General features: G+C 47.3%; 2 protein-coding genes across 3 annotated transcripts in view; one reads left to right on the top strand and one right to left on the bottom strand.

The window, feature by feature from the left end:
- Positions 1-24,444, bottom strand: part of ALDOB (aldolase, fructose-bisphosphate B) — a 166,936-nt gene that overhangs the window by 42,971 nt on the left and 99,521 nt on the right. The gene's annotated exons all lie outside the window — the stretch shown is intronic.
- Positions 678-23,458, top strand: RNF20 (ring finger protein 20). Of its 2 annotated transcripts, none has more exons than XM_053371628.1 (19): positions 678-851; positions 1,437-1,604; positions 1,707-1,854; positions 3,595-3,777; positions 4,669-4,787; positions 5,385-5,531; positions 5,931-6,008; positions 6,107-6,226; positions 7,706-7,885; positions 8,602-8,737; positions 11,621-11,742; positions 13,381-13,667; positions 15,211-15,328; positions 17,167-17,316; positions 18,188-18,400; positions 19,109-19,234; positions 21,076-21,216; positions 21,942-22,043; positions 22,826-23,458. In XM_053371628.1, exons 1-19 carry the CDS (start codon positions 723-725, stop codon positions 23,000-23,002), a joined length of 2,844 nt encoding a protein of 947 aa, XP_053227603.1. In that variant the 5' UTR covers positions 678-722; the 3' UTR covers positions 23,003-23,458. The 2 variants fall into 2 exon arrangements, with proteins under 2 accessions (XP_053227603.1, XP_053227602.1); XM_053371627.1 differs by having other exon boundaries at positions 13,267-13,667.

Here is a 24,444-nt window from a genome sequence, read left to right as displayed (position 1 = left end):
TTTTCTCTTACCCAATCATTTATCGCTGCAAATCTGCTTTACCTTACCCATGACATTTTAACACTCAATAATTTTACAACAGTTCTTAAGATAAAATTTGAATTTCTTCCAATCTTCTTCCACCGTCTCTTTCCCTTGGTCACGGATTCTGCCCGTCATCTCAGCCAGTCCCATATAGTCAATCACCTTCGTCTGCCACTCTTCCAGCGTGGGTAGTTCTTGTGTCTTCCAATACGGCCCACTATATATTTCCACCCCCATCGTTCTGCCCAGACACTGAGGTCCAGCTCTGAGGGCTTTCCGGTGGTTCCCTCACTGCAAGAAGTGAAGTTACGGGGAACCATGCAGAGGGCCTTCTCAGTGGTGGCACCCACCTTGTGGAAGACTGTCCCATCAGATGTCAAGGAGATACAGAACTACACAACTTTTAGATGACTCCTGAAGGCAGCCCTTAGGGAAATTTTTTAATGTTTGCAGTTAATAATCATGTTTTTATATTTGTTGGAAGCTGGGCTAGGCAGCCCAGTCAGCTGGGCAGGGTACTACTACTGCTGCTACTACTACTACTACTAATTTGAAGACTGTTTCAAATTTGATTTGTGCAGCTAGTTAGGAATCCTTCCTGTGGAACAATATAGAAAGAAAACCTTGTTGTTTTACATATAAAAAACGCTTTCTCTTTTTTTTCAGGAGAGGGGGGGCACCTCCAGTCCTGTCCCACCATGTCTGGGATTGGGAACAAACGGGTGGCTTCGGAGGCCAGTCCCTCCGGACCTCCGGAGAAGAAAGCGGGTGTCGAAGACTCGGGAACCACAGTGGAGACCATTAAACTTGGTGGCGTCTCCTCAACGGTTTGTATCTCTTTCTGCAGTGGTCTTCTCCATTTCTTAACAAATCTGCTGAATGGAATTCCACTTCCCACTTTTCGGCTCCCATCGGCTCCTGTGGGATAAGCTCTGTTTGCTAGCTGGGAGGTCTGAGGCCTAGTTCTTTTTGCAATCGCAAACCTATTTTTGGGCTGCAGGCTGCAAGTGAGGGCCGGTGGACTCGCTGCCCGCTAGCCATGCTGATTGGGCCTGATGGGAGTTGGAGTCCAGCAGTATCCAGAGGGCCACCCTGTTTTACTTGACTGGCTACTCCGTCATCCAAGCCAATTTTTAAAAAAATCTCTGCGCATTGAAAACAAACAAAAGCTACCATGCTTAGCTGGAGCCTTTCTTCCTGCCATGTTAATTTTCAGTGCTCAACTTGAATGAGCTTGTCTTTTAATTCCCCATTGTCTTTTAATTCACCATTCTCCTGGTCTGGAAGAAAAAATGCCTTATGCCAGTTGTCTCCTGCTGTCAATTCCTCTGCAGCCAAATCTACTGTCTCAGAGGGAACTAGGCCTGAGTTGAGCCTGAGTATTGTGGTAACTGCTCTTGGCGTGATTTCAGGAAGAACTGGACATCCGCACCCTCCAGACCAAGAATCGGAAGCTGGCAGAGATGCTGGACCAGCGGCAGGCTATCGAGGATGAGTTGCGGGAGCACATAGAGAAGCTGGAAAGGCGGCAGGCCACAGACGATGCTTCGCTGCTGATTGTCAATCGCTACTGGAGCCAGGTGTGCCAGGGTCTGCCTCTCTCAGTCCCATTCCCTTTCCTGCTGCTTGTCTCAGCCCCCTTGAAAATTGAGCGCTATGTGTTTCTTCCCCCTCCCCTTCAGTTCGACGAGAACATTCGCATCATTTTGAAGCGCTACGACTTGGACCAAGGCCTCGGTGACCTTCTGTCGGAACGGAAAGCCCTGGTGGTGCCGGAACCGGAACCTGATTCGGACAGTAACCAGGAGCGCAAAGAAGAGCGGGAGAGAGGTGAGAATGGTGGCTTAGGAGCGGCAGTGCTGATGTTCTCTCCTGGTGTGGAAAATTCTGAACTGGAAATAACTCCTGTGAAAACCTTGGCAATCTCTATAGTGTAATTTACCCCTGAAAATTTAAGTTTTCTTGATGCCCTAGAACCTAGAGCCATTTTGCCTTGTGGGCCTGTGGTGAGTGGGGCAAGACGCAATGAATTCGACTTCTCCCACTGAAAGGTTGTTGTTGTTGTTTAGTCGTGTCCGACTCTTCGTGACCCCATGGACCAGAGGACACCAGGCACTCCCGTCTTCCACTGCCTCCCGCAGTTTGGTCAAACTCATGCTGGCGGCTTCGAGAACACTGTCCAACCATCTCGTCCTCTGTCATGCCCTTCTCCTTCTGCCCTCAATCTTTCCCAACATCAGGGTCTTTTCCAGGGAGTCTTCTCTTCTCATGAGGTGGCCAAAGTATTGGAGCCTCAGCTTCACAATCTGTCCTTCCTGTGAGCACTCAGGGCTGATTTCCTTAAGAATGGATAAGTTTGATCTTCTTGCAGTCCATGAGACTCTCAAGAGTCTCCTCCAGCACCATAATTCAAAAGCATCAGTTCTTCAGCGATCAGCCTTCTTGATGGTCCAGCTCTCACTTCCATACATCACTACTGGGAAAACCATAGCTTTAACTATATGGACCTTTGTTGGCAAGGTGATGTCTCTGCTTGTAGGTTGCATTATTGCCTGCAAATGCCAGAGATTCCCACATCTCTCCAGTCTCCCTCCAGGCGAGAAAGAGGCATTATCTCTGGTCTAAGGACACCTTCCAGCCAGGCAAAAGCACTCAAGTGGGATAACAGGCTGGTTGGGGGCCTGGCCTGGCCGAAGAGAGAGTTCTGGAGGGCTGCATTTAGCCCTCTGGGCTCGAAGTTCCCTAACTCTGCCCTAGAGAGTGACACAGTATGTTTATTTTATTTGTATTTAGTACACAAACACTGGAAGCTTGCCCAATGTTTTATTTGCACCTGGCATTCATTCAATACAACAGGAAAGCAGTGGGAAATATTTGCTGCTGCTGCTTCCTCCTGTCAGGTAAAAGGGACCCCTGATCATTAGGTCCAGTCATGGACGACTCTGGGGTTGCGGTGCTCATCTCGCTTCATTGGCTGAGGGAGCCAGCGTGCAGCTTCCGGGTCATGTGGCCAGCATGACTAAGCCGCTTCTGGCGAACCAGAGCAGCGCACAGAAACGCCGTTTACCTTCCCGCCAGAGCGGTACCTATTTATCTACTTGCACTTTGATGTGCTTTCGAACTGCTAGGTTGGCAGGAGCAGGGACCAAGCAACGGGAGCTCACCCCGTTGCAGGGATTCAAACTGCCGACCTTCTGATTGGCAAGCCCTAGGCTCTGTGGTTTAACCCACAGCGCCACCCGTGTCCCTTCTCCTGTCAGGTAGCTCTTTACAAATCAGATGGTTATGAGCTCAGGGAGGTGGGGATGATAACTGCCCCATTTAGGTTTCAAGGCCTTTGGGTGGTTGACATCAAATGCCCTTTTAAAATGTATTGGGAGGGGGTTATTGGGTTGCTTTTGTTTTTATTTTGTTTATGTATTTTGTGTTTTTATATTGTGATTTTATCTTGTGAACCACGCTGAGACCCACGGGTATAGGGCAGTATACAAATTTAATTTTTTTAATAACAACAAGGAGCTCAAAGCTGTGTCCTTTCATGGCTGGGCATTATTTCTTACCATTTCCTAGGAGAGATCTTTGAGCCGGCCTTCTCTTTCCTGGCTACGCTGGCCAGCAGCACCAGCGAGGAAATGGAATCTCAGTTGCAGGAGCGCGTCGAGTCTTCTCGCCGGGTCGTCATGCAGATTGTGACCATGTACGATAAGCTCCAGGAGAGGGTGGATGTGCTCTCCCAGAAGCTGAACAGCGGAGGTATGGGATGCTCCCGAAATATATATATCGTTTTTGAGGGCTTCGTTCTCAAAAGCAGTTAATAAATAACTTGGAAGAAAATGAGTCTCACAGTAGCCAAATGCTACCACTGTTGTGGTTCTCCTTGTGTCAAATTTTAGATTGTATGCTCCTTGGGGCAGGGGCCTAGTCTTTTAGTTCCTGGAGGTTTGGCCAGCAAGCCAGGCTGGTAGCTGCCCCTCTTTCCTCGTGATTAGTTTCATCAGGTGTTCCCTATTGTATGGTTTGATGAGAGTGGTAGATGCTGTTGAGAGCTAACCCTGTTCTTAGTGGGTCTGCTGCTGCTTGCTTGCTTTTTTCAGTGCAGAACCCGTCTCTCTACATTTCCGCAGCATTTCTGTGGCCACCTCTGCTATGCCTCCACATCTGAGCATGAAGGAACAATAGCAGGATGCTGAAACCTTGAACCTTGGGGGCTGGATTCAGCTGCCTGGTTCCATTAGTAGAAGTCAATGGAAGCCTCCCCCTGCCTTGCCCCATGTGTCCTCTGTCTCCCCCAAATAGACTCTGGAGTGTAGGGAGAACTCCCAGAACGATGTGTGAGGTGAGGAAAGCGGATATTGTTCCATTGGGCAGGCAGAAAAACTTGAGCTGACAGAACAATCTCCCGAGTGCTATGTTGAATTCCGCCCCACAAATCTGATGCGAGATCACTGGGCCTTGCTTCCCACACTTTTGAAATCTGTCGTTAACCATGAGGGCAGAAGCTTGCTTTGAAAAACAAAACCTGCCAAGATTCTAAGGATGCTGAGTTTGCATAGTCAGTACTGAGTTTTGCACAGAACACGCCCAGGCCCGCTAGCTTCCGATGTTTTTTTTATAGTAGCGTTCCAAAAGCCTTTCTTTCCTCAGATGTTTCTCTGATGGAAGAGGCTCTCCAGGAGCTGAACTCCTACCTGGCCAACGAGAACAAGCGACTGCAAGAACTGGCTGATTTACTCCAGGAAAAGCATCGCACCATGTCTCAGGAGGTAACAAGGAGAGGATCTGCAGTGCTGTAAACTGGGTAGCAAAAAAATGTGGTTGACAAAAGTTGCGGGGTTTCAGCGTGTAGAGATGTGTGTGTGTGTGTGTGTGTGTGTGTGTGTGAGTGAGTTGGGTGTGTGGGTTAACTGGACCAAGGAAATGCCATGGCCAGGTGAACTGACGCTGCCCCCTGAGTCTTTTAGGCGGAGAGAGTGTAACTTGCCCAAGGTTGTCTAGCGAGGAGCTCACAAGCCACTGCAGCAACTCTCCATTCTGTCCACTGCGTTTTCTTTCCATGTGGAGTTGAAGGGAAGCACTGAGGCTTCTGGGAGGAGAACATCTGCTTGCCTCAGCATGCGGGAAGTAAAGTTTAGGCCAGCGATGGCCAAACCTGGCCCTCCAGCTGTTTTGGATCTACATTTCCCATCATCCCTGACCACTGGCCCTGTTAGCTAGGGATGATGGGAGTTGTAGTCCCAAAACAGATGGAGGGCCAAGTTTGGCTATCACTGGTCCAGGCAATCAGTTGCTTTCTGAGCTACGATAAAAAGCGTTTCTTGCGCTTTCTCGTTCTCCTCCTTGCCCCTGTTCCGTTGCTGCAGTTTGCTAAATTGCAAAGGAAAGTGGAGATGGCGGAGTCTCGCGTGTCTGTGCTGGAGACCATGATTGACGACCTGCAGTGGGACATCGACAAGATCCGCAAGCGGGAGCAGAGGTTGAACAGGCACCTGGCAGATGTCTTGGAGCGGGTGAGACTCAGCGCCCCTGGGAACAGCCCCAGGGCTGTAGCAACGCTGGAAGGTGTTGGCAGGGACTGTAGCTCCATGGTGGAGTATCTATGCCTTGCACACAGGAAAGGTCCTGGGTTCAATCCTCAGCGTCTCCAGGTGTGGCCAGGGAAGACCCCTGTCCGAAACCCTGGAGAGCTACTGCCAGTCAGTGCAGACCGTTCTGAGATGGATTGACGACCTGACTCAGCTTATGGCGGTCTCCACTGTTAATTGTCAGAAGGAGGAAACGCCTAGCGAGCGTTGTCCTTATTTTATTTTTAGATTTGTATCCCGCTTGTTTAGAACCAGCGTCTCCAAAGCGGCTCTCGATGCTTAAGAAATTGCATGTTGAAAATAAAATTGGTGTATCTTTTGCAGGTGAACTCAAAAGGGTACAAGGTGTATGGAGCTGGAAGTAGCCTGTATGGGGGCACAATCACAATCAACTCTCGGAAGGTAAACCTTGAGACTTTGCACACGGGCAAGCATAGAAGTAGCAGTGGTGCGAATGAGGCTTTCAGCAACTGGCTCCTTTCCCTTTCCCTCTTTTGCAGTTTGAGGAGATGAATGCCGAACTCGAGGAAAACAAGGAGCTTGCCCAGAACCGCCTGAGCGAGCTCGATAAGTTGCGTCAGGATCTTGAGGAAGTGACCACGCAGAACGACAAGTTGAAGGTACCAGGGAGGGAAAGCATTTTCCATGTTTCTGATAGTCGAGGAATACCTCCCCCACCCCCTCCGGCACTCTTAATTCTTGCAGACTCTAAAATTAAATTTTAATTAACAATTAAAAAGGCAGGATGGTGATAATAATAATGATAATGATGATGATGATGGAAGCCGTTTCTAGTACTTCCTGGTGGCCTGCGTGGGTGAGGCTAGTCCAGGGGCAGGCAACCTAAGGCCCGGGGGCCGGATGCGGCCCAATCGCCTTCTCAATCCGGCCCGCTGACGATCTGGGAATCAGCGTATTTTTACATGAGTAGAATGTGTCCTTTTATTTAAAATGCATCTCTGGGTTATTTGTGGGGCATAGGAATTTGTTCATTCCCTCCCAATATAGTCCAGCCCCCCACATGGTCTGAGGGACGGTGGACCGCCCCACGGCTGAAAAAGGTTGCTGACCCCTGGGCTAGTCCCAAGCCTTAGAACACTCCACTGTCCCAGGAAGATGCTCCCTATTGCAGTTCTGGTGGCTCACCACAAGGGGCAGCATCACCTGTTTCAGTCCAGGTGGCTTCTTGATTCGGACAGGTAAATGTTGTATGTCGAGTGATGCTTCCGCCATGCCAGTGGAGGCAGAGCTCTCTAGCCTAGAGATGGGGTGTGTGTGTGTGCTGCTGCTGGACTACAACATCCATCAGCTCTAAGCATTGACTATGCAGGCTGGAGCTGATGGGATTTAGTGTCTGAGAACCTCTGGAGGGCAACAGGCTCCCCATCCCAGCTTTTTAGCTCATTGGAAGGAGGAAAGGTACGCATTAAGTCATGGGTAGGCAAACTAAGGCCCAGGGGCCGGATTTGGCCCAATCGCCTTCTAAATCTGGCCTGCGGATGGTCCGGGAATCAGCTTGTTTTTAAGTGAGTAGAATGTGTCCTTTTATTTAAAATGCATCTCTGGGTTATTTGCAGGGCATAGGAATTTGTTCATCCCCCCCCCAAAAAAAATATAGTCCGGCCCCCCACAAGATCTGAGGGACGGTGGACTGGCCCCCTGCTGCAAAAGTTTGCTGACCGCTGCATTAAGTGATCTCCATAGGTGGGGTTCAGCAGATCCTTTCATGAATTTCTTTTTCAAGATAACATGCTTTACGCATGACTTGGATACAGTTTGGATGAGGTCTGTAAAAACGTGCCTCTCTTTGTTTTATTGCCCTGGCTCCTCAGAAGCTGCTTGTTTGAAATCAACACGCTGTGTTTCAAAATCCATAGATTCCACACCCCTCCCTTATGAAGTGAGTGTTTCCTTGCAACTGTAGAACGATTTTTGATGCAGTGCTGCCACTTTCTGGCCGTTTAAGCACACTGCAGACATTTGGAATTCCCTCCGCTCTTCTGCATAGTGTTGAGTGCAGTTTTTGTTTCTGCCGTGTGTCACGGGGCACCATTTTCTCTTTTGCCTCCCCAACCCCTGTTCTGTGGCCCCCTGCCCAGGTGGACCTGAGGCGAGCAGTGGAGGAGGTGGTGAAGGAAACCCCAGAGTACCGCTGCATGCAGTCCCAGTTCTCCGTTTTGTACAACGAGAGCCTGCAACTGAAATCTCAGCTAGACGAGGCCCGAACGCTTCTTCACGGCACCCGGGGTACCCACCAGCGCCAGGTGGAGCTCATTGAGGTAACGGCTTCCTCCCCTTGTTTCCTCTCTTTCCTCTCACTTTCCCTGGGGCGGATCATGACAGTTGGCACCCGCACTAAACTCACTGCTGGACAAGAAAATAGTGGTGCAATTGACTTCTGACAAGCACACAGAGTGCGAACAAGACTGAGCATATATGTGGTGGGGAGGGGGGCTTGTTTAATTTCACTGCACACAGGTGGTGTAGTGACAATAAAGGTTTATTTATTATTGTTATATAACAAAGAAACTCTAACAATGAGGTGTTTGTAGAAGAATAGAAACCCTTTTCGGATTACAGTCGTACCTTGCATCCCAAACGCCTTGGTACTCAGACAGTTTGGCTCCCGAATGCCGCAAACCCAGAAGTAAGTGTTCCGGTTTGCAAATGTTCTTTGGAACCCGAACGTGCTATGGGGTTTCCATGGCTTCCGGTTGGCTGCAGGAGCTTACTGCGATACTGAATCACTCCGGCCGCTTACAGTGACACAGCCGTCCTCCCTCGAAGCAAGGGTCTGTGGATGTTCAGGAATTATTTAGAAGAGGGAAGCTGCAGGAGAACTAGCTGCTGCTGTTGGGTCCTTAACCCAACATGCACGGCATAAGAAGAGGTTCTGCAGCCCTTTCTCTCAGCATCTTCTCATCCCGCAGCAAGAGGGGCTGCTGCTGCAGTCAGAGACATCGAGGCTGAAATCTGCCTTTCTCTTTCTCACCAGCGGGATGAAGTCAGCCTGCACAAGAAACTGCGAACAGAGGTCATTCAGCTCGAAGACACCCTTGCTCAGGTCCGCAAGGAGTACGAGATGCTGCGGATAGAGTTTGAGCAGACGCTTGCCGCTAACGAACAAGCAGGTGACTTGAAGTCGGGTTGTGCACAGAGACACTCAGGTTTTCCTTGTTGGGCATCTCTCTTGGGGAAACATCCACAGTAGCTGAGCTGCAGCCAGGTTAGCCTCACCTCTGCAGATAATCTGAGCTCTGTGCACCTCTTGGGTATTGCCGTACTGTTCCGTAAGAATGTTTCTTTCTTTAAAAATCATGCTAAAAAGTGGGGGTTGTAGCGCACAGGGTGGACGTTTAATTGGTTGCTGCCGCAGCTGTTGGCAAATATTGTGCATGTCATTGGTTGCTGCGTCAATGGATGGTGACCGTCTGGCAGTTGGGCGGGTGATTGGCAGCTTCTGCCGGCGATGGGACAGATGGGAGGCGGATTTTGCGACGTGGGCGGGTGGGCAACTTTCGGCAATCCTCTGCAAAAAAAGCTCCACAACTTTGTGCCATTTCCCCCCCATTTTCTTTAATTTGAGTCCCCCAAAATAGGGGTAGTCTTATACACAGGAGCGTCTTATAGACGGAAAAGTACAGTAAGTCCTCTTGTCTTAAAACCTTCGTGATCTTTCAGGTAAGCCCTGAGCATGTGGCTAATCAGGGATCCCCCTTTTCTAGTCAGGAACTTGCCTGAGAGCTCTCTGCCTTAGTTTTCCCTGTCTTGAGCCACCGCGACCACAAGGTCTCAAAATCCCGTATTTTTCGCGCTATAAGACGCGCCAGACCATAAGGCGCACCTGGTTTTTGGAGGAGGAAAACAAGAAAAAAAAATATTCTGAATCCCAGAAGCCGGAACAGCAAGAGGGATCTGGCTTCTGGGATAGCCGTGCGAAGCCTCTTCAGGGCAGTGGGATGAAGACTCCCCCTGCCTGGAAGAGGCCGCGCACGGCTAAGGCAGAAGCCAGGACAGCAAGTGGGGCTCCATTCCTCCTCCCGCTTCACAGGAGAGGTGCTTCGCTGAAGGGGCGCTGCGCAGCTCTCCCTCTCTGCGCAGCGCCATTTGCTCCATAAGACGCACTCACATTTCCCCTTACTTTTTAGGAGGAAAAAAGTGTGTCTTATGGAGCGAAAAATACGGTAAATGCTGTACGGTTGCAGATTTTGAAATACAGCTGCTGCAGACCCCTGAGTCTGAGTTTCGTCTTTTAAAGCCATGTTTCTCAAACCTGGGTCTTTAGCTGTTGTTGGACTACAACTCCCATCGGCCGTGACCAATGGTTCTGCTAGCTAGAGATTTCTTTTGAGAATTATTAGGGACAGAGCTACCTAAATTGTATAGAAATTTATTTATGTATGCTACTGCAGTGGCAAGAATGTTACTTGCCCCAAAGTGTAAAGAAGCAGAAGTCCCAGAAAAAGAAGAATGGATACAAAAGCTTATGGAATATGCAGAAATACCAGAAGAATAAGAAATCAAGATAACAAACTTTTTATAAAAGAGTGGAAATGGCTTATTGAATATTTACAGATAATTTGTAAACAGGTAAGACCATTCGCAGGATTAATGTAATAACCTGCAGTTTTATAAGTGCGTATATTTACAGTAGGTAAATGAGCAAGTTAAATAAACTTGGATATGCAGAAGATATTAAAAAAAATAATTTAAGGAACCGTAGAAAGGGGGAAGGAAGTCAAAATTTGGAAATGTTAGATTGGTTGTGAAACTAATGAAACGTATAAATTTGAAAAATATTTAACCCCCCCCCCCAAAAAGCTGGAGACCCAAGTTTGATAAACACTACTTTTCAGGAAAAAAGGAAGGGACTGGTTATACATGGAATGAATCAATACATCTAAGTTGTATGGCGGCCGAGTAACTGGGAAGCGAGATTCCATGCATTTTGGTGTCTTCTGCAAGGTCTCGTTCTTGGCCGCTCTGACAACTGTGCACCAGGGACAGAGTACCTGTGACCCTTCAGATATTGTTGGGCTCCAGCTTCTGTCTCCTGGATTGTAGCTGGGCTTGATGGCAGTTGGAGTCCATCCATGCCATACAGTCATTGCCCTTCATTAGGTTGGAGACAGTCAAGGCCTTTTTCGGTCCGAGGAACACATTCCCTTCTGGGAAAATTTCCAGGGGTCCGTATGCCAGACGTGGGGGGGGGGGGGCAAATACAAACGCTAGCAAAGCAACACATGCAATTTTTGTTTTAGTTTATTTTACTTATTCATTTTGTTTTATTTATTTATTAAGTTTGCATGCCGTCCTCCTTGCAAAGATCTCAGGGTGGCTCACAGCAAAAACACACACACACAATTTTACCTTTGTACAGTAGGTTAGTTAATAATAATAATTAACATTATTATTATTTATTTATTCATACATACATACATACATACATACTTACCCTACCCATCTGGCTGGGCTTCCCCAGCCACTCTGGGCGGATTCCAGCAAAATATTAAAATACAGTAATGCATCAAGCATTAAAAAAAACCTCCCCTAAACAGGGCTGCCATCAGATGTCTTCTAAAAGTCAGGTAGTTGTTTATTTCCTTGACATCTGATGGGAGGACGTTCCACAGGGCGGGCGCCACTACCGAGAAGGCCCTCTGCCTGGTTCCCTGTAACTTGTCTTCTTGCAGTTAGGGAAGTGCCAGAAGGCCCTCGGAGCTGGACCTCAGTTTCTACATGTATACTCACACACCCCTCTCTGTTCTCTGTCCAGGAACTGGCGAGACATGTAGCTTAGAGGGAGAGGGAGTGTGGTCTGAGGAGAGTGCCAAGGACCAGATAGAAAGGCCTGGAGGACCACACTTGGCCCTGAGGTTCCCTTTCCTTAGACTGGACCGGCTGGGGAAAAATCTGAAAGGAAGGCCCCTTCTCAGGTTCTTTTGCAACCGACCTAGAAGAGCCGGAAGATCTTACCGTATCTTGGCTCTTCCCATGTGATGGTCTTCACGCAGGTCCTATCAATCGGGAGATGCGGCATCTCATCAGCAGCCTCCAGAACCACAACCACCAGCTGAAAGGGGAAGTCCTGAGATACAAGCGGAAGCTGCGGGAGGCACAGTCTGATCTGAGCAAGGTAAGGGAGGTGGAGAAGCCGAGGAGACAACGGAGGAGGCTGGAAGTGAGACGGTGCCTTTTTAGGCCAGGTTTTTAAAAAACAGCATGTGGGAGTGACAGAAAAGGGGGCAATGCCTCTTTTTCAATGGAGCTTACCCTCAGCAGTTTTTGCGAGCATGCGTTATACTGTATATCTATATATTTCTATACCTATATACACACACTGTCTCTCTCTACATGAGTAATCTTCTTTTCTGAGTTGCTAAAAAGGGCTTTTATTGATTAATCTTGAAGGCTTCTTATATACCGTATTTTTCCGTCCAGAAGACGTCCATGTATAGGACGCCCCCTAATTTGGGGGCCTCGGATTTAAGAAAATAGGGGGAGATGTATCCATATAAGATGCCCCCTAATTTTTGACATTATTTTTTAGGGAAAAAACCCTAGTCTTATACATGGAAAAATATGGTACAGTTTTATATACAGATGTTTTGTGGTATTTTATGCATTGTGATTTGCTGTTTTTATTGATTATTGATTAGCAACTCTTCATCATAGTTTTATTCTTTGCTATTAGATTCTAATGCATTCTTGAATATTGCTTTATTTGATATGAGTTGTTTACAGTGGTACCTCGTGTTACATACGCTTCAGGTTACAAACGCTTCAGGTTAGAGACTCCACTAACCCAGAAATAGTACCTCGGGTTAAGAACTTTGCTTGAGGATGAGAACAGAAATCGTGCTGCGGCAGCAGGAGGCCCCATTAGCTAAAGTGGTGCTTCAGGTTAAGAACCATTTCAGGTTAAGAACAGACCTCCAGAACGAATTAAGTTCTTAACCCAAGGTACCATTGTATTTAAGATTTTTTGTGGCTTTTCCCTATTGGATCAGATTGTTACTATTAATGTTTGATATTTCATTATGTATTTATATGTGCTGGAAGCCGACCAAAGTGGCTGGGGCAACCCAGCCAGATGGGCGGGGTATGATTTTTTAAAAAATTATTGTTATTATTATTATGAAGAGGTCGTGCTAAACTATTGCACAAGAACAATAATGAGTGTGGTAGAGAAAGCCATACCTACTGATAGCATAAGAGAGAGAGAACACAAAGAAAAACAATCCATATGGGCACTTTAAAAATTATATTTGTGCTCAGCACACAATCACTCCAAAAGCACATTGTGCTCCCACCCTGTTCTCAAAGCTCTGTCCTGGATGTGCCAGAGCAAGGGTGTCAAGGGTGTCCTTCTCTTTCCAGTCAAGTCCAAGGGCAAGAGAAGCCCATAAACAACCCTGATGGGAAAGTATTCCATGTAACTTTGGGGGGGGAGGGGGTCATAGCTTATAGGTATAGACCACCTGTGTTGCATGCAAAAGGTCCCAAGTCCTGGCATCTCCAAGTCGGGCTGGGAATGCCCCTATCCGAAATCCTGGGTGGCGGCTGCCAGTCAGAGTAGACAGCACCACATTGGATGAACCGGCGACAGAAGGCAGCTTTTGCATGTTCTCATGCGTGCGCATGTCCCGCTGTTCTGCAGACCCGTTCCCGCAGCGGGAGCGCCCTCCTGCACTCCCAGTCCAGCACCGAGGACCCCAAGGAGGAGCCGCTGGAGATGAAGCAGGACCCCGACGACCCTTCTTCTTCTTCCCAGGGCTCTGCCTCCAGGGGCCCCGCCGAGGACGCGCTGGAGAGCAAAGCGAAACGGGATGAAGAGGAGCGGGAGCGGGAGCGGCGGGAGAAGGAGCGGGAGCGGGAGAAGGAAAAAGAGAAAGAGAAGGAGCGGGAACGGGAGAAGGAGAAGGAGAAAGAGAGGGAGCGGCAGAAGCAGAAGGAGTCCGAGAAGGAGAGGGAGTCCAGTAAAGACAAGGACAAGGGGAAACACGACGACGGCAGGAAAAAGGAAGCCGAGTTGGTCAAGCAGCTGAAGGCTGATCTAAAGTAAGATGGGTGCAGTTTGCTCTTGGGTGGTTGGATCATTTGGCAGTATTGTTGGTGTACAGTTGTACCTTCCAGAATCCGTTCTGGAAGTCTGTTCAACTTCCAGAACGTTCAGAAACCAAAGTGTGGCTTCAGATTGGCTGCAGGAAACTCCTGCAGCCAATCGGAAGCTGCGTCGGACACTCGGTTTCCAAAAGAACGTTTGTAAACCAGAACACTCACTTCCAGGTTTCAATATTTTGGGAGCCGGTTTGTTCGGGAGCCAAGGCATTTGGGATCCAAGGTACAACTGTTCTGTTCTGTTGGTGTGGCTGTTTCTGGCGTCCTACATATCTGGATCTTAACAGGTGGCCGCAAGGCTCTGAATTGTGGTGCGGCTGTTGTGCCTAGCTAGCCTGTTCCAAATTTCATGAACTTACATAACAAAGCTGCAATCTTAACCCCGCTTGCTTGGGAGTGAGCCCCATTTAAGTCAGTAGGATGCGCTCCTGAGTAGGCATGGTTAAGTTTCCGCTGGTAGTAAGCCAGATGATGTTCATGGATTTGCTAGGAGCCCTCTGGGGCTGTTTCTCAGCTGTCAGCACTAGTCTTTGGGCTGTGTGGATGTGTGCAGCACATGAGGCCAAGTGAGCTTTCTTACCCAGTTCAAGGACAAGAACCATCACATACATAGTGATTGTCTCCCTCTTAGGATTCGCGAAAAGGTATCCCCCATTGTTTAATGTGCCGGCCTGGGTGGTTGCAATCTCTCTTCTCTGGGCCATTGGGCCTCTCATTGTTTGAAGCTCTCAGTGACTGAGAAACAGTTCTTGCACACTCCCTCCTGGGCATTCCAGTTCTATTTTATTTTATCTGACAAAGTTATAATCATAAATAAATAAGAATAAAAAATGTTCACCCCACCACCGAGACCATTCCATTGTAACTACCCAACCTCCCAAAATTCAACACCTCTTGCGATAGTTTGATCTCTTTCCATTTTAACAGTACAAATTCAACAAACACCCTCCATATCTCCACAAAATCATTTTTCTTGCATATTCCCCGTCTTACCTTAATAGCACATGTTAATTTATCATTAACAGCTATATCCCACACCTCTTTATACCATTCTTACATTTTATATTCTGCTTGCCCCTTCCACTTCCTAGTTACCGTAATTCGTGCAGCTGTCAATAAATTTGTGAACAAGTCCTTCATAGCCTGTGTTCCTTCCACCCCGTCGTAAATTGATAGAAATGCTACCTCTTGACTTTCGGTCAGCTTCAACCCAGCGATTTCTGTTATCTCCTTAAACACCTTTTGCCAGAAAAATTGTGAGCATCCAGTTCTGACCATAGATCGCCCAGCTCAAGAACTAAATTGTTCTCGTTCAAAGATACAGAACACATTTGGATTGAAGTTTCCCTATTTTGCACCCAATACATGCCTACTCAGAGTCCCACAATGAGATGGCAGGAAGCAGTTCTTGATTTGAAGTAGACCATATCTTATGCTGTTTGGCCTTAGCTGCATTCTCACTTTCCTTTTTCAATATATTCAGGAAGGCTCAAGAAAGCCAGAAGGAAATGAAATTGCTTTTGGATATGTACCGCTCAGCCCCAAAGGAGCAGAGAGACAAAGTCCAGCTGATGGCTGCAGAGAAGAAGGCCAAAGCTGAGGTAATTGTGCCTGCCATTGCCCAATTTATTTTATTTTACTTATCGAATTTGCATGCCACCTACTTTTTGTCTGAATAGCTCAGGGCAGCAGTTCACAGCATCAAAATACAAAACAAAAACACAAAATGCATAATAAAAGCAAGTCTTTCTGGAACTGTGGAACTGGAAGGGACCGCAAGGGCTATCTAGATCCTCAATATGTGGCCCCCTGGACAAGAGCGAAACAAACCCCTCACCACCCCCTCCAACAAACACAATTAAAAGGACATAGAATGTCATCCAGCCCATGGCCTGTTGGAAGAGGAATGTTTTTGCCCGGCACCTAAAGACATATCATGAAAGCACCAGGCAAACTTCCCTGGGGAGATTTCCACAAACATGGAGCCACGAACTGAAGAAAAGGCCCCTTCTTGTGTTGCCATCATCCGAACCTCTCGTGGAGGGGGCACACGAAGAAGGGCCTCAGGTTATGATTTCAGGGTCCCAAGTAGGTTCATATGGAAAGAGGCAGTCCTTGAGGTATTGTGGTCCTGAGCCTTTGAAGGTTTTGTGGGTCAAAACCACCACTTTGAGTTGGGCCTGGAAACTAATGGACAGCCAGTGGAATTGGGCAAGGATTGGTGTAGTATGCTCAAACTGTCTGGCTCCAGTGAGCAACCTGGCAGCTGAATTCTGCACCAGCTGAAGTTCCAAGTTGTCTTCAGAGGCAGCCCTACGTATCACGCATTGCAATAACTTAACCTTAGAGGTTACCAAAGCATAGATGACAGAAAGGCTATCCCTGTCTAGATAGGGGCATAGCTGGGTCACCAGCCAAAGGCACTCCACACCACTGAGGCAACAGCAAAGGATCCAGACCCCCAAGCCACGTACCTTCTCCTTCGGAGGGAGTGTAACCCCATCAAGAGCAGGCAACCTCCCATCCACCCAATCGGTGTTTATATTCTGTTCTCCCGTTCCTCATGGGGCTTCTTAGGCTCTCAGTGCATCCTAAAGCAGCATAGTAACCTGGGACAGCACTTGGACATTTCTTCCACAGACTCTTGAAGGCAGGGCTGGGGAAACAGTGACCTCCAGATACTGCAGCTTCCATCACCAGTGGCCTTTTGACTGGAGCTGATGGGAGTCACAGTCCAACAGCATCCATTTGGACGGCTACAAGTCCATCCCCCCACTTAAGGTCCATTGCTGCAAAGTCCTCCCCACTTTTTGCGAAATGCAAAGGGTTCTGTGGAGGATGGCGCTCTGCCTTAAAGCTGCATTGCGGACCTGGGGGAAACTTGATTCCCCACCAAAGTTTAATTCCTTGAAAACCACATGTATCCTAGATGAATTTCCTCCAGGAGGTGACGGCCAAAGGTTGGTAGTAGCTTTTTGTGGCCTTTTTAAAAATCCCTTTCCTGGTTATTATTTTTTCAATGAAACAACAACACCACAAACTGCCTTATAAGTACAGTATAAAACCAAATTTACTAGAATAATAGCTAGAATAGAGATAGACTTGTAACCATTCAAACAACAAACATACTAAGGTGCCATGTGCAAGATAAAGCCTGGAAAATACTGTAAACATGGAGTGGATAAATATACAACTGTATCTTAACAAGTTACATGTGCAGTAACTATTATACAGACTGGATAAATGGTTCTGTTGTTTGAATGGTTACAAGTCTATCTCTATTCTAGCTATTCTACTAAATTTGGTTTTATACTTAAAAGCCGGTTTGTGGTGGTGTTGTTTTGTTGTATTATTATTATTGGCACCACATTTGATACTTTGTGTATATACTTACTCTTTCTTCAACCCAACCTCCTTTCCCTGACCTACTTCTTGCCAGTTGGAGGAGCTGAGGCAGAGGGTGAAGGAACTGGAGGACAAGGAGAAGAAAGAGAGCAAAAAAATGGCAGACGAGGACGCGCTTCGGAAGATCCGGGCTGTGGAGGAACAGATAGAATACCTGCAGAAGAAACTTGCCATGGCTAAGCAGGTGAGGAGCATTAGAAAGAAAGTTTCTGTATAAAAATAGGAAGAGATAAAAGCAACGAGTTTTTATTTTTCCAAAAGGCCTTTCAAAATAAAATAGTGAATATAGTCTTCTATCCTTGCGGTAAATTTGCAGTACAAAAAACCAAAAAAGAGCCCTTGCCCATTTTTATAAATCTGTGTTCACACAATACATTGTCCTTTGGTTGTACATGGTGAGTTTATATGTTATCGCCATTTGCCAGATTCTACAAAACCATTTTGCTTTTTTTAAAAAAACCTAATACATTGAAATCAATTTTTTAGCTACAGTCAGGAGTTTAGTTAACACTTCTACATCTGTACTCTCTACTCACTCTTCTAGATAATTTATTGGATTTTTTTGGGGGGGGGGATTCCAACTATGTGATTTGCTTTTATATAGTCCAAAGTACGATTGCAGTAAAAAATTCTTTATCTTGTTATGTTTCCTGAAAATATGAATATAAAATGTGTGCGATATGCCATATCTCCCACAGTAAGCATGAGCTAGGCTATACATGTTTCAGTTTATGAGGGGTCAAAGACATTTGGTGTCAGGTTTTGTGTTAATGATCTCTTAGATTTATTGCTTACTAATATTTTCCCTGTTTTATTGCCAGTCCAGCCCCAGACTCTGTCCTGTGTATTAATCTCCAGATCTTTCTCCCATTTTTTTTTTAAAAAATGCTTGTTTTCTTCCTTTCTTGTAAATTTCAAAGAGGAACTCATAAATATGTCTGTGGCCATGCTTGCTGGGGCTGGTGGGAGTTCAGGAGCACCCTCACCCCTGGTAGAAAGGGAAGGGTTGAAAGTACAGCCTTGTTTCCCCATTCGTTGCTCTGCCGTTCTTCCAGGAAGAGGAGGCGCTGCTCTCCGAAATGGACGTGACGGGCCAGGCCTTTGAGGACATGCAGGAACAGAACATCCGCCTGATGCAGCAGCTCAGAGAGAAGGACGACGCCAACTTCAAGCTCATGTCGGAGCGCATCAAATCCAACCAGATCCACAAGCTGCTGAAAGAAGAGAAGGAGGAGCTGGCAGACCAGGTGCTCACCTTGAAGACACAGGTGAGTGGGAAAAGGGGTGTTGGACAGGAGGAGCAAAGGGCTCAGTGCTTGTGGTTCAGAATTCAGTTTCCTGAATACTTCACCTGTCGCCTTCAAGAAAAAGCAAGGTTTTCTTTTAGGGTGTCCCCCCCCCATATTTTTCAAATTTATACATTTCATTAGTTTTACAATCAATTTAACATTTCCAAATTTTGACTTCCTTCCCCCTCTTTCTGCGGTTCCTTAAATTTGTTTTTTAATATCTTCTGCATATCTATTCTGCTCATTTATTTATCTTCTGTAAATATAGTTATAAAACTGCAGGTTATTATTATATTATTCCTGCTATTGTTTTTTATCAGTTTACAATTTATTTGTAAACATTCAATAAACCATTTCCATTCTTTTATAAAAAAAAGTTTGTTGATTTCTAATTCTTTTGGTAAGTTTCGCCATTTCTGCATATTCTATGAGTTTTTGTATCCATTCCTCCTTTTCTGGGACTTCTGCTTCTTTCCACTTTGGGGCAGGTAACATTCTTGGTGGCTGTGATGAGCAGAATGATAGCTCAGTTGGTCAGAGTGCAGTGCTGATGATGCAGAGGTTGCAGGTTCGATCCCTGTATGGTACAGCTGCATATTCCTGCATTTGCAGGGGGTCAGAGTAGATGATCCTTAGGGTCCCTTCCAACTCTACAATTCTGGGATTCTGTGTTCTTGCCTCTTGAAGGTGGATGCCCAGTTGCAAGTTGTACGCAAGCTAGAGGAGAAAGAGCATCTCCTGCAGAGCAACATTGGCACAGGAGAAAAGGAGCTGGGCTTGCGAACCCAGGCCCTGGAAATGAACAAGCGGAAGGTAAGCTCAAAAAGACTGCCTGCCTCTGTGTAGGCCTGTAAGATTACTGAGATCATCTGGGGAGTGACTCAAAACCAGGCATTAGCCATCATTGCCCTTGCATTGTGGAATGCCCTTCCTCTTCCATATGGGAAGCCTTATCCAAGAAGGTGTGTTGTCATAGATGCCGTGTGAAGACGCATCTTTTTGCCCAGGGTTTCTCTGACCCATAAGATTGGACCCTGTTATTCTGGCATTTCTGCTTCTGTAACAGCTGTTTTTAGTGGCTCTTATATTGCATCTCTGTTTTTATGGTACTGTTGTGTTTTCGTCTGCCGCTTAGATATTTTAAATGTTGAGTGGTTTAGAAATGCTTTTAAATCAATTAATGGAAACAAATAGGTATAAGTTGCTTACCATGTCAGTATGATGGTTATTGCACCAAAACCCATCGGAGCTGTTCATGAAGCTCAATTAGTGATCTTGGACCAGTCCCCCACCACCCACAGGGCGTTTTCGCCTTGTGCTGTTTTGGAGGAAAGGCAGAATATCAATGTAAGAAATACAAGTAAAATGAAAAGCAGCATTATTTATTAGAAGGTGTATCTCGCCCTTTACATTTAAGAAAGCTAGCGATAAAGTAAGACAAAGCAGGAACCCATGGCTGCAAAAGAACATAATAAAAACACCAATAGGCAGAAAGAAACCAATAAAGCAAACCGCAAGCTGAACAGAGGAGCAGCTATGCTGAAAGCCAACGCTGTGAAAAGCCCGAGGGGGCCAAGGGCTCAGTTTGCCTGGCCCTGGAAGGTAGTTACGAAGACACGCCGACCGGCTTCTTTCTCTCTGAGCTGCAGCGGCTGTGTGAGTCCTTTGAACGCTTGCCCCATCATTAATACGAAGGGGCGGTTATTTTATTTGATCTCCCTCCAGGGGGAAGCCGCTGAGAAATCCCAAATAATGCCGTAATTAGGACACAAAGACAGATTATACATACCCCTCTGGAGTTGTTTGTTTGTTTGTTTTTCCCAAAAACCCCCACACACCACACCAAACCAGTGGCCACAGAAAGATTTGATGAAGACCAAAAGGGGCAGCGGATGAAAGGAAGAGTGGAACTTCAAAGGGATAACGAGCAGGGCAGCCAGATGAAAATAATTAGCTTGGCGGAGTTTTCCGGGAGGGATAAGTGAGGAGAGAGTAACAGGGAAGCAGAGCAAGCAGTGGGGTCAGAGGTCAGGAGGAGAGGAGGGGGTTGATGATGATGGTGATGAGAATCCCTTGGAAGGGTTCCCCCCTGAAGAAATGGCACTGGTGGGAATGGGCACTGCTGCACCAGCCAAACACCAACAAAAAGAGGCATGCAGTTTGGTTTTTGGCTACTCCATCACCTGCCCTTGGTTGGTATATGTGGGCACAGTGTGGAGATGAGAATGATCCTGCTGGGACACACCTCCCTGCCTGTTGGCCATGCTGGAGAAGCTGGAGGCATTTGGTCTTGTGACATCTGGAGGACCTCAGGCCTTCTGTTAACCCATCCAGGTTATTCTTAGCTCCTTATCTTTGGCTATTTTTGTGCCGCACATTAGTGCAGCCGGAATAATAACCTGCTCGATTTTACCCTCCAGGATCCCCCCCTCCATTTTGACTCATAAATCTTCCCTTTGAAGATTTTGCCAAAGCAAAGCCTGAAAGCTTTGCTGCCTTTGAGTAGGGAGCTGTGAGCAAAAAGGTCTGCAGATGCCTTTAAAAAGTGGGAAGTGCAACAATAGGTTGACGCTCTGGGTTGCTTTTGTCCATCCCTGCAAGGTCAGCAGCTGGGCAGAAAGAGAGAGAGGATCTTTCATTGTTTTGCACTTCAGGCTATGGATGCGGCCCAGCTGGCTGATGACCTTCGGGCGCAGCTGGAGCTGGCGCAGAAGAAGCTGCACGACTTCCAGGATGAGATCGTGGAGAACAGTGTCACCAAGGAGAAAGACATGTTCAACTTCAAGCGAGCCCAGGTACCCGGCAGGCGGCTTTGGCTACCTTGGGCCAAATCTGCCTTTGCTTCCATTCATATTAACTCAAAGTTCCTGCCTCTTGCCCTCTGCCAGTTCTTTGGTTTCCACTTTCTCTGAATGGCTGCCCTCCATCGCCACAGCTAAACTTAAGCTGTTTTCACTCACTGTTTTTCTCCCTGGTCGCTGCTGGTTGTGAATCCCTACTTAAGAAGAATCTCTACGTAGGAAGTTGCCATGACTCAGATACTTGGTCTGCGCAGCAGAGCGTTGTCCACACATACTGATGGCAACTGCCTGGGATTCAGGCAGGGCACATGCCCAGTCCTGCCAGGAGATGCCAGGGATCGAAACGGGCACCTTTGCATTTGAAACATGTGCTATACTGAGTACTGCAGAGACTCTGTCTTTGTCCAGCAATATCTTCCCAACTGGCCAGTCAAATGCTCTAGGAAGCACATTTGACATCCCCCACTTCCTGCAGCCGGAGCTTCACGGTCACTGCCCTACATTGCTCTGCCTCGTCCAAATTATCTAAGCTAGTCATGTATCATACCAGTATGTTTTGAATGTGTGTGATGCGTCCTCCCTTGTGAAGAAGGCCACCCGCCCCCCTTTTAAAGGAAAATGGGCAGAGCTTGCAAATTTACACCTGGGAGCCTTTTGCAGCTCTTAGGAGAGAAGGTGCTGGTCCTAATGACATGTATTTGGCTAATGTTCCCCTGCAGGAAGACATCTCGAGGCTGCGGAGGAAACTGGAGACCACCAAGAAACCTGACATGGTTCCCAACTGCGACGAGATCCTTATGGAGGAGATCAAAGATTACAAGGTAGGCAACAGGATGCCAGCGTCCCCCTTGGAGGATGGATTTGGGCTGAGCCAGATTAGCTTTGGAAGTAGACCCCAGTTAGCAGTGCCCAAGGGACTGTGGCTGGGACATGGCAGCAGTTCTGAGCTAATCGCAGGAGAGAACCTCTGACACTTTGGGGCAATCAGAGGTGAGGAACTGGTGGCCTTCCAGATGTGACCCTGCCCCTCATCTCCCATCAGACCCAGGGACAATAGGAGTTGCAGTCCTAGCAACATCTGGAGAGCCACAGGCTCCCCAGCCTGTTGTAAACAATATGGTCCCGGCGGCCACTCCCAGTCACCAGTCTAGCTGTCCCATTCTGGATTACTTGTAGTTTCCGGGTCACCTTCAAAGGTAGCCCCATGTAGAGCGTATTGCAGTAGTCCAAGTGGGAGATAACCAGGGCATGTACCACTCTGGCGAGATAATGCGCAGGCAGGTAGGGTCTCAGCCAGTGTACCAGGTGGAGCTGGGAGACAGTGTGAGTCTCCACAGAGAGCTGCGAGTCCAAAAATGACTCCCAGGCTGCGCACCTGGTCCTTTAGGGGCACTGTTATTCCATTCAGGACCAGGGAATTTTCTTAATGTTTAATGTTTAATTATGTTTTTATATATGTCGGAAGCTGCCCAGAGTGGCTGTGGAAACCCAGTCAGATGTGCGGCGTATAAAGGAATTGTTGTTGTTGTTGTTGTTGTTGTTGTTGTTGTTAGCCTCGGCATCAGCCAGGTGTACCTTAAACGATGCCTCTTTCTTTCCCAAGGGCCGCCTGACCTGCCCCTGCTGCAACATGCGCAAGAAGGATGCTGTGCTCACCAAGTGCTTCCACGTCTTCTGCTTTGAGTGCGTGAAAACGCGCTACGACACCCGGCAGCGCAAGTGCCCCAAGTGCAACGCTGCCTTCGGGGCCAACGACTTCCATCGCATCTACATTGGCTGAGCCTTCTGAGTCACGGGAGGCCCGAGAGTCCTCCCTTGCTGCCAACCACCATGTTCGTTTCCCATCAGCAGGCTGGCTACTGCCCCTCTCTTTCATCTATTTTCTTTTCTTTTTGTAATGGCAGATCCCTTTTGGCTGTAGGGTACAGCCAGGTTATTGTTAATGATTTTTTTGTACTCTTGTTTTTTTTTTTTTTAATCTTCAGGGGGTCCCTTCCCCCACTGGCTTTTCCTTTAGGCACAGCCCAGCCACCAAGCCAGTCATCAAGCGTTTCCTGTGCCTGTTATAGATGGTTGTTGTGGAGACACGGTGTATGCTTTTGGCCTTGATGTGAATTGGCCTGTGGCTTAAACCAAACAGCAACCTTAAAACTGGGAAGTCGGCTTGGAAGTAGTTTTCATCAAGCTTTCTCATCGCTTTAAGTTCCTTTACTTTCTAATAAAGGAGAAAACTGTTCTTCCCGGTCAAAGTGTCTCACTGTTTTGTGTATGTCTGTGCTTGCAGTTGTGTGTACTGAAAAGCTTGTGGAGTCTCGATGGTCCCACGCACAGAAGGGGTTGCATCAGGGTGACCTGGTGTAACCCTTTAAAGGCTCACTGTAGGCAGGCACTTATGTGTGGGCAGAAGAATGATGGAAATGAAACCACCCCAGGCTTAAGACTGGACTTAATCCTGACCTTCTGAAGCGAGGCAAGAATTTCCAGTGACGTGCACATAACAGAGCTTGAGGTTTCAGAAGGTGATGGGCCCATCTCTGCCTCTGGACCAATGCGCAATCCTTGCTGCACCAGAAGAGGAAAGATGCAGAAGTGAATCCTTGGTTCACCTGACAGCCCTGGGTGTTGACATACACATTCTCGTGTGTGTGTGTGTGTGTGTGTGTGTCTAGAGAGATGGTGCAGCCTTGAGCAATATCCTGAGTGTGTTGAGCGTTCTGCTGTGCCCTCTTTGTGTAGGGCCAATACACTGTTCCGTGACAGATTTACAGCATCTCTGCTACTGACTTTCAAACTTTGGGATTGCTGAAATATATACAACAACAAAAATCATGTTGAGTCGTGTGACTCAAATTGGGTCTACTAGACCCCAAAATTTTAAGCAATGTAGACTAAAGTTGCTTTTGGGGCCCCTCTGGGGTTAGGGGCCCTAAAGCTTAAGCTTCATTAGTTTCATAGTACAGTGGTTCCTTGGGTTACAAACACTTCGGGTTACAAACTCCGCTAACCCAGAAGTAGTACCTCGGGTTGAGAACTTTGCCCCAGGATGAGAACGAAAATTGCGCAGTGGTGGCAGCGGGAGGCCCCATTAGCGAAAGCGCCTCAGATTAAGAACAGTTTTGGGTTAAGAACGGACCTCGGGAACGAATTAAGTTCATAACCCAAGGTACCACTGTAGATCCACCCTTGGGATCTACAGGAAGCGTTTGGGGTCTTTGGAGCAGG

Source organism: Podarcis raffonei, chromosome 17 (genome assembly GCF_027172205.1).
Source record: "Podarcis raffonei isolate rPodRaf1 chromosome 17, rPodRaf1.pri, whole genome shotgun sequence".
In the NCBI taxonomy this organism is placed as follows: Eukaryota; Metazoa; Chordata; class Lepidosauria; order Squamata; family Lacertidae; genus Podarcis; species Podarcis raffonei.
This window is presented reverse-complemented; position numbering and strand designations above follow the sequence as displayed.

Bases quoted from the DNA above. Each gene is read 5' to 3' on its own strand.
- RNF20 (XM_053371627.1), top strand. From the start codon at position 723: ATGTCTGGGATTGGGAACAAACGGGTGGCTTCGGAGGCCAGTCCCTCC. The intron at 5,532-5,930 runs GTGAGACTCAGC...TATCTTTTGCAG, and splicing joins TGGCAGATGTCTTGGAGCGG to GTGAACTCAAAAGGGTACAA. The intron at 13,668-15,210 runs GTAAGATGGGTG...CAATATATTCAG, and splicing joins CAGCTGAAGGCTGATCTAAA to GAAGGCTCAAGAAAGCCAGA.